General features: G+C 49.2%; 1 protein-coding gene across 1 annotated transcript in view; it reads left to right on the top strand.

The window, feature by feature from the left end:
* lrp2b (low density lipoprotein receptor-related protein 2b) overlaps nt 1-8,496 on the top strand; it is a 29,561-nt gene extending 21,065 nt beyond the window's left edge. The window contains exons 52-81 of the mRNA XM_088283912.1: nt 3-158; nt 236-406; nt 487-710; nt 850-1,027; nt 1,090-1,286; nt 1,362-1,607; nt 1,748-1,873; nt 1,946-2,065; nt 2,149-2,265; nt 2,419-2,535; nt 2,620-2,757; nt 2,831-2,953; nt 3,886-4,014; nt 4,111-4,242; nt 4,308-4,433; nt 4,510-4,653; nt 4,719-4,884; nt 4,969-5,097; nt 5,281-5,501; nt 5,564-5,746; nt 5,819-5,938; nt 6,005-6,092; nt 6,169-6,233; nt 6,309-6,480; nt 6,797-6,860; nt 6,948-7,073; nt 7,158-7,250; nt 7,338-7,418; nt 7,602-7,661; nt 7,968-8,496. Of these exons, the coding sequence (XP_088140038.1) occupies nt 3-158; nt 236-406; nt 487-710; nt 850-1,027; nt 1,090-1,286; nt 1,362-1,607; nt 1,748-1,873; nt 1,946-2,065; nt 2,149-2,265; nt 2,419-2,535; nt 2,620-2,757; nt 2,831-2,953; nt 3,886-4,014; nt 4,111-4,242; nt 4,308-4,433; nt 4,510-4,653; nt 4,719-4,884; nt 4,969-5,097; nt 5,281-5,501; nt 5,564-5,746; nt 5,819-5,938; nt 6,005-6,092; nt 6,169-6,233; nt 6,309-6,480; nt 6,797-6,860; nt 6,948-7,073; nt 7,158-7,250; nt 7,338-7,418; nt 7,602-7,661; nt 7,968-8,006 (4,051 nt within the window). The 3' untranslated portion in view covers nt 8,007-8,496. The remainder of the gene's footprint in view (nt 1-2; nt 159-235; nt 407-486; nt 711-849; nt 1,028-1,089; nt 1,287-1,361; nt 1,608-1,747; nt 1,874-1,945; nt 2,066-2,148; nt 2,266-2,418; nt 2,536-2,619; nt 2,758-2,830; nt 2,954-3,885; nt 4,015-4,110; nt 4,243-4,307; nt 4,434-4,509; nt 4,654-4,718; nt 4,885-4,968; nt 5,098-5,280; nt 5,502-5,563; nt 5,747-5,818; nt 5,939-6,004; nt 6,093-6,168; nt 6,234-6,308; nt 6,481-6,796; nt 6,861-6,947; nt 7,074-7,157; nt 7,251-7,337; nt 7,419-7,601; nt 7,662-7,967) is intronic.
* The last annotated feature ends 278 nt before the right edge of the window (nt 8,497-8,774 follow it).

Raw genomic sequence — 8,774 nt, forward strand, 5'->3', positions numbered from 1 at the left:
AGGAAGTTGTACTGGGTGGACGGTTACTACGGTTCTGTCCACGTGATGGAGCTGGACGGGCGCTACATGAAGACGCTCATCTCCGGCCACTTCACAACTGGAAACAACACGTACATCGTTAGCCGACCGAGGGCTGTGGCTGTCAACCCCAAATATGGGTAAGAATTGTTTCAATAAGCGGCGATATTAGCGAAGCTGGACATTATAGCGTTTTTAACAAAACGCCACTTTTCAGGTGGTTGTACTGGACCGACTGGGCCGACACGCCGTATATTGGCAGAGCAGGCATGGACGGAAGCAACGTCAGCGCCATCATAACAGCCAAGCTGGAGTGGCCCAACGCTCTGACCGTAGACTACACCACCAATAAAATTTTCTTTGCCGACGCCCACCTCAACTTTCTCGAGTTCGTTAACCATTTTTCTCGTTTCTCTCGCCGCACACGTCGAACGCAGCGCTCTCACGCTCTCAACCCACCCGTTGCAGCTTTGCAGACATGGACGGCACCAACCGACACCGGGCCATCGCTGGCACGCTGCCACACGTCTTCGCGGTGTCCCTTTTCGAGGACTCGCTCTACTGGACCGACTGGAACACGCACTCGGTGGAAAAGGCTCACAAGTACAACGGCGAAGGCCGCGCGGTCATGGGCAACAGCACGCACCGACCGTACGACCTTCATGTGGTCCACCCCTACAGGCAGCCACGAAGTAGGATATTAAAGCTGAAAAACTCTTTTAGTTGAAGTCGACGAATGATTTTCGGATCATTTCCCGAGGCATCGAATCACTGTGGGAATGAAAATGTTTCCACCTGGACTGCAGCCGTGGAATCTGCTTCCTTTTCCAGGCGAAAACCCGTGCGCGTCCCACAGCCTGATCTGCAGCCATCTGTGTCTGATCGGACCCGGCGGGCAGCGCCCCACCTGCGAGTGTCCCGATCACTACATTGGACTCGCCGTGGGCTTCAAAATCCAATGCGTCGCCGACTGCTCCAGCACGCAGTTCCGCTGCGGGGACAACGAGAGGTTTGTGAAGCGTCCGCCATTTTGGGAGTGTAAAATAGCAACGCGACGTGGTTCGCCGGCAGATGCGTTCCAATCTGGTGGAAATGTGACGGCCAGTCCGACTGCGGCGACGGCTCGGACGAACCGCAAACCTGCCCGCCTCGTTATTGTCCCATCGGCCGCTTCCAGTGTCGCGACGGCAACTGCACATATCCCGGCTTCATCTGCGACGCCCATCCCGACTGTCCCGACGGTTCCGACGAGGACGCCGCCCTCTGTAGTACGTCCGGGGGCATCGACCCGGTGGGGATGTAAATTTTTGAAACAGGAAGCAAATATTGTCACGTGGCTGCAGGTGACCACCGATGCGAGGAAAACCAGTTCCAGTGCAAGAACAAGTTGTGCATCCCCATGTCGTGGCACTGCGACGGCTCGAAGGACTGCTCGGACGGCAGCGACGAGGATGCCGAGACTTGCGCCCAGCGCACCTGCGCGCCGGGACAGTTCCAGTGCGCCAACGGCAAATGTCTGCCGTCGAGCTACGTGTGCGACGCCGAGGACGACTGCGGCGACGGATCCGATGAACCTCACGACATCTGCAGTGAGTGAGGCGCAACACACTCGGACCGATCCAACTCAAATCCGTCCATTTAGCCTCTTGAAGTCCACTTGGATAACTTTGAATGTCCCAAATTTTGTGGCCAGGCTTTCTCCAAGCACTTCTTTTTTCCTCCCTCCCAGTGGGCCCAGATTACAAGTGCGACGAAACCGAGTTCTCCTGCAAAACAAACTATCGCTGCGTTCCTCAGTGGGCCCGATGCGACGGCACCAACGACTGCCTCGACGACAGCGACGAACAAGGCTGCGGTCAGTCCCGGCAGCTTCAACGCCGTGCGCAAACATCCCGCTTTAAACCGCTTCCGATTTTCATCCCAACAGAGGAGGTGACGTGCGACCCGCTGGGCGACTTCCGATGCGACAACCACCGCTGCGTCCCCATTCGCTGGAAGTGCGACGGCAACAACGACTGCGGCGACGGCTCGGACGAGAGGAACTGCCGTACGTGGCGTCGGTCAAAGTAGCCGTTAACGACCTTTGAAGCTGCAACACCGCCGACTGTTTTTTTTTCTTTTTTTTTCTAGAGCCGAGGCCTTGCACAGAGAGCGAGTTCCGTTGCGACAACCAACAGTGCATCCCCGGGAAGTGGGTGTGCGACCATGACAACGACTGCGGCGACAACTCGGACGAACGGGACTGCGGTGAGCAGCAAACGTTCACACGGAACTTTTGAGGACACGCGCACAGAACGTCTTTCGCTCCTTTCGCAACCTTAACTGCAGCGAGGCTTAAAATCTTGCTCGAGTAACTCAACGCCGCTCCTGCTGTCCCAATACTTTTGCTCACACGGCCAGAGTTGCAGACGTGTCGTCCGGGCACATTCCAGTGCGACTCGGGTCACTGCGTCCCCGCCGTGCTGCAGTGTGACGGCCGCCCCGACTGTCTGGATCTATCGGACGAGACCAGCTGTCGTAAGTGAACGCCACAAAGCCTCCTCGTCATTTCCAATTGCCTCATTTGCCGCGTAATTCGAATGATGTCAATCCCTCTCGTAGCCACTCGTTACCCGGGAGGCCGATGGTGCCCTCATGGCCAATTTGAGTGCGCCAACCATCTGTGTCTGAACATGGCCTGGGTTTGCGACGGCGCCGACGACTGCGGGGACGGATCTGACGAACAGCTCGCTTTATGCCGTGAGATTGGCCGTCGGGGGGGTGAGCGAGCGGAGTTAGCGGGAGGATGTAACGCGTGCGCTACTTTGCGCAGTGAACATCACCTGCGAGATGCCGTCTCGATTCCGCTGCGCCAACGGCTACTGCGTCTACTCGGGCCTGCTGTGCAACCAGAAGGACGACTGCGGAGACGGCAGCGACGAGAAGGAGGAGCTTTGTATGACTCAAACACACACTTGCTTATGTTGTGCTTTGTCCCAAAAACAAATACAAAAATTGGAAAAATCTTTAATATCGTACATGAACTTCCGGGATTTGCAAAGAAATGTCGACTGGAAGACGAGCTTCGGTTTTTGGGGGCGGGGCTAAGGTTAACCTGGGTTGTTATGGAGAGTCATCGTTGCATGCGCATAAATGTGCTCTGCATTTTTTTTTTTTACCCCCAGATTCAAATCGAATTAATTTATAGTTAACAGTAGTGCAAATTAAATGAATACCACTGAAAATGCTGAGAAATATTTTTCCACAACTTGAGCGTTTTTTGCTTTACTTTTATGTCATTAGAATGATCTGAAAAATTAGGATTTATTTATTTTTGAAGTATTGATTGCATATAAATTCAGTGGCAGTGAACTATCAACCACGTATGCATTGCAATTTTAGTTTGAAAATCTTTCCATAACCTGATATGTAAAAAAAAAAAAATAAATAATAATAATATTTCAAGTTCAGCTCATGTATCTCTTTTGCAAAGATTATTCTGAGCAGCACTAATACGTCCTGATTTTGCCCTGCGAGGCCAGCGAAATGGCTAAACCGCAAAACGACATCAGTGACTGTGCCGGACACAAAGCCCTCGCAAACGTCCGAGAGATAAGGAAATGTTATGGAATTGTTGTGCAATCAGCTTAAGCATCAATCAGAACAAATTATTTGTGGTCGGGGGCGGGGATGAAATAGCTTGCGGTGGACATTGGATTTAGACCTTGAGCGAATTAAAGTAAGAATTATATGTATTGCCTCTTTGTTTTTTGTTTTTTTGTCTGTCCTGAGGAATCCCCACTCAAACTCTCCGCGCGATTGTCACCGACCGGATGCGGTCGCCAAAGAAACGAGCCGTCCAAACCGATTTCCATGCCACTTTTGCAGGCCGTCCACCCACGTTGGCCCCCTGCACACTGGACCAGTTCAAATGCACCAACGGCCACTGCGTGCCTCTGCCTTACGTCTGCGACCACAATGACAACTGCGGCGACCGCACCGACGAATTGGGCTGCAGTGAGTAGCACAAGAATGCTGTCAAAAATGAAAAACATGATCCCGCTATTGTTGCAAAAAATAACCTCTCAAGTGATTTCGCGGCCTCTGACGTAGATTTCGGCCACGACCGCAACTGTGAGGAGAAACGATGCCAGCAGTTGTGCACCAACTTGAACGGCACAGGCTTCATCTGCTCCTGCAGCGCGGGATACATCGTGGACCCCGACAACACCTACACGTGCTTGGGTACGCGCATGGCAACGTCATCAGGAAGACACCCCCTCCCTTACAAAATCCGCTCGCTCCCGCAGACGTCGACGAATGCCAGGTCTTCGGCACCTGCCCTCAGCTGTGCAAGAACACCAAAGGCGGCTACGACTGCGAATGCGCCCCCGGCTACCGCAAAGTCGGCAACGGCGACATGTGCGAGGCCGAGGGTGAGCGGAGTTCCCGCCGCCGGTCGTAACCCGCCGCGAGGGAAACGCCGCTCAATTGTCCGTCTTTCTCCGCCAGGCTCCGCCCCCATGCTGCTTCTACCCGAGAGCGTTCGCATCCGCAGGTTCAACATGCAGACGGAAGGCTACCACGACTTTGTGCAGGAGGCCGAGCGCGTCATGGCGCTGGACTACGACTGGGATCACAACAACACCGGATTCAGTGAGTTGTGCGGGAAGGAGGAGGGAAACATTTCCACACGTCACATTGGTGACGCGTTCCATCAGGTATGGTGTACTTCACCGTGGCCAGCAAGGACTCGGCGCCAGGCGCCATTAAGAGAGCGTATATACCGGCACTGGATGACGGCAGCAACAACATCGGCGCCGCCGTTGACCTCGGGATTAAGTACATCACCAGACCGGATGGCATTGCTGTGGACTGGGTGGGGAGGTGCGTTCCTAATTTTTCTCATTTCCAAGTGGTCAGTTAAGGACGTTTAAGAGCACATTTTTAAGATTTTTTTTTTTTCTGTAGGAACCTCTACTGGGCTGACTCCAAGCTGAGGAGGTTAGAGGTGGCCATGTTGGACGGACGCTACAGGAAGCATCTCGTCAAGACCGATCTGGGCTACCCGTCCGCCGTGGCGGTCAACCCGCGGCTCGGGTAAGGTCACCGGGTGGTAAAAGTGCTCAGACTCAAACCGACGAATCTCCGTTTCCTAATCGTGTTGACGGCGGCAAACCAGTCAATAATGCTGACTATTTGGAATGCTGTCCAGAATATGTGTTATTCAAAAGACAACTAAAAAAAAAAAAAAATGTTGGGCTTTGTTCCTTGTTTGTGCAGGATGTTGTACTGGTCCGACCGAGGGGAAGCAGCCAAGATTGAATGTTCCTGGCTGGACGGTCAAGAGAGGAAAATCCTCGTGGGGCAAAACTTGGGTTGGCCCACCGGCCTGTCCATTGATTTCACCAACAACGACCGAGTCTACTGGTCCGACTCCAAGGAGAACCGCATCCAGTCGGTTCTGCCGTCTGGAGAGGACCGCAGAACGGCCGTCTACATCGGTGAGAACACTCAAGACAAAAAAAAAAAAAAATCCTGATTTCTTTTGCAATTTTGCCCGTAGACGTGAGAAACCCGTTCAGCGTGAGCGTATTCGAGGACCACGTGTACTGGAACACGCAAGAGAAAGGCGAGGTGTTCCGGCAGGACAAGTTTGGAGGCGGGACCAAGACCAAGCTGCTGACGGTTGGACCTTGGCTCACCCAAGTTTCTATTTACCAAGAGCAGCGATACAACTCCATTAGCGGTACGTTTCACAAGCTCATGGTCATCGCCATCGTTTTCCAAACCTTTCACGTCACATTCCTCATCTCCGCAGTGAAGAATCCATGTAAGGGAACGTGCAGCCACCTGTGTCTGCTACGTCCAGGAGGCTACTCCTGCGCCTGTCCCGAGGGCACCCAATTCGTCCCTGGAAGTAACGTGCAGTGCGACGCCGGTATGCCTCGCCATCACGCTCACTTTCGATGGTCGATTCAAGTTATGCACGCGTGACCTTTTGTAGGGTTCGACCCTCCGCCCACCATGCCGCCGCCATGCCAGTGTCAGAATGGCGGCACGTGCTACTTTGACGACAACAAGGCTCTCTGCAAGTCAGTTGCATCATGTCGCCATTCCGTAAAAACATCGCCACGCGTCGTAACGCCGCCATCGTCTCGTCTCTCTCAGGTGTCCTCCCGAATGGAAGGGCGATTACTGCCAGACGAGCATCTACAACGTGGTGGCATCATCGAGTACGCTGACACAAACGCGACACAACGTGTGGTTTTATTTGTACTCACCCGCCTTGTGTCCCCCTTTCGCGGCAGTCGGCATCGCCATCGGAGTGACGGTCATCATCTTGGTTCTGCTCGTTGCGCTGGTTTATGCCGCCAGGAGGAAGTCCAACATAGTGGAGAGACTCCGGGACAGCCTTCCTTCGATGCCGTCGATGCCTTCGATGCCTTCGATGCCGTCCATGCCTAGCCTGCCTTTCTTTAGGTGAGATGGTTCAGAAACTTTTTCCCACCAAGTACTACCATGAAAATGACAAATGGTTATATGGTTGGGAAAAAAAATAATATATATATATATATATATATATACATGTATGTATATAAGTAATAATTACCTTTTCTTGTCTCTTTTGAAGGAAGTGTACATTTCTATTTTATTTTTAGTCTTCATGATTCCTTTGTATTTTTTTTTTTTCATGCTTATTATTTCTCTCATTTTTGATCGCTTTCCCATATTGTAAATGGAATGATACTAATTGAAATTCTAATCATTTCTCTTCCATTTTTTTTTGTTCATTCAGAAAAAGTCCACCTCCAAATGCTTCAAATTTAGCAGACCCTGAACAAAGGCACAATTCTGAGGCGGTAAGTAAAAAAAAAAAAATTTTTTTTAATTTTAGAAAACATCGGAGGGCAATTTAACAGCACCATTTATCTCCTTCCTTGTTTCAGGTTCCATGTATGTCCTTGGAGGAGACGGAGAAGAAGAGTTTTGACAATCCGACCTATGTGAATGAACCACAACCTGGAGCCAGCAGCGCGCCCGTCACCTCCGCCACGCCCAATCAAACAAACCAGGTCAAACAAATGTTGCAAATAGTGCGTAAACGTGTAACAAACGTGTTCCAACCTCGACGCTCACGTTTTCTCTTCTATATGCAGAAGAGCATCACAAATCCATTTTACATGGAGGACGTCAAGATCGTGGACGAGCCCGGCAGAATGAGCGCGACCAAACCTGTAGCAGCCAAAAAGGTGCTCACGTGACAACAAAAATCAAATGAGTGTTGCGATAACGTTTCCTCCTCTGCCTGTTTCTGATTGCGCCACCCGATGTTTCAGGAGGCCTTCGAAAACCCGGCGTACAGCTCAGAGAGCGAAGACGCCGACGTGCCTTCGCCACCCGCCACTTTGAGCGCGCAGGTAACCATGGAAACGCCTGCTGTAACTTTCATACAACCCGTCGATAAACGGAAATGTAACGCCTCAGAGAAAGAAAAAAATAATAATTATAATATATAAATATATATTTATTTATTTGTATGGAATTGGTTTCTTTCTTGGCTCTGCGTGCAGATTTTAAATGAATTTTTGATTTCTTGGCAGAGGTTTGAGCCCATCGAGGACGAGGGATTTGTGTCTTTCAAAAATCCAATGTACACGACGGTGAGTGTGTACTTGAGCTTTAAATATAATGTTTGCTTTTACAAAGGCCGGTGAAGTGATATCGGTGTTTAGTATCTTAGTATGAGTACGGGTGTATCTTTAGAACAGTATATTTCTGTACCAGAGTTTTAATAGTTTTCAATTGTTCCATTGTTCATTTTGACTTTTATTAATTAATTAATTAATTTATTTATTTATTTATGTATTTATTTATTTATTTAACAAAAATGTTTTGATTTTAGTTTGGGTTCTTTTATTAGTTCTCATTGACTATACCAACCTAGTGTACTATTTGTCCAATTGCAGGAAAACCGGCGTCCGTCAAATGTTGATTCTGACATCTAAACGTGACTTCAGCAGGAGAAAAGAGGCTGACGTTTTCTCAACTGTCGCTGAAGACGCTGAGATTATTCTACCGGACATGGAATATTTAAACACACGCGTCAAATCAGCACATTTGTAAAATAAGTAATTCATTTGGTTTGATCAAAGTCTCGCTGTATTTTTGTTCTTATTATAGATGAGTTTATTTTGTAGCCTTGTGTACATTCTGACTCATGCTAATTTCAACACTTGTAATTGTTTGTTTTTTAAGATATGTAAATGTTTGGCTGCATTTGATTCAACAAAACTTGCTGTCCTTGCATCATTCACAGTCCTTATTACAATCTTCTTTTAAACAACTTTAATATTGGAAGTCGCACCTCAAGAAAGGTTTCCTTTTATTCAGCATGAATAAGAAGGCAAGGATGTGGCGATGAGTTGCCAGCCAATCACAGGGCAGGAAAATAACTAAGCCTTTTCTTACTTTTATGTTTTGTTCAGATGCATTTGTATTATTGGTCCATCTGTAAAAAAAATAAATTAAAAATGCTGGATTTGGAAAAAGATTAGATTTGTAAGTGAACGGAGCTCGTTGTGATTGTGCATTACTTGGTGATGCGTTCAAGCGCAACCAAAAATAGCTACCATTTGAACACTTTGTGTGCGCGTGTTGTTCGGTTAAAAGATGAAGAGGCATTTTTTGCTTGCTAGTCTTATTCTAAGAATGCTCATTATATCTCAAGCGTTGCGGAAATTGAGGGGGAGACAAATAACCGCGTTATTCCATCG

The sequence above is a fragment of the Idiotropiscis lumnitzeri genome, chromosome 20 (genome assembly GCF_059441095.1).
Source record: "Idiotropiscis lumnitzeri isolate Australia: NSW breed Sydney's pygmy pipehorse chromosome 20, RoL_Ilum_1.0, whole genome shotgun sequence".
Lineage (NCBI taxonomy): Eukaryota > Metazoa > Chordata > Actinopteri > Syngnathiformes > Syngnathidae > Idiotropiscis > Idiotropiscis lumnitzeri.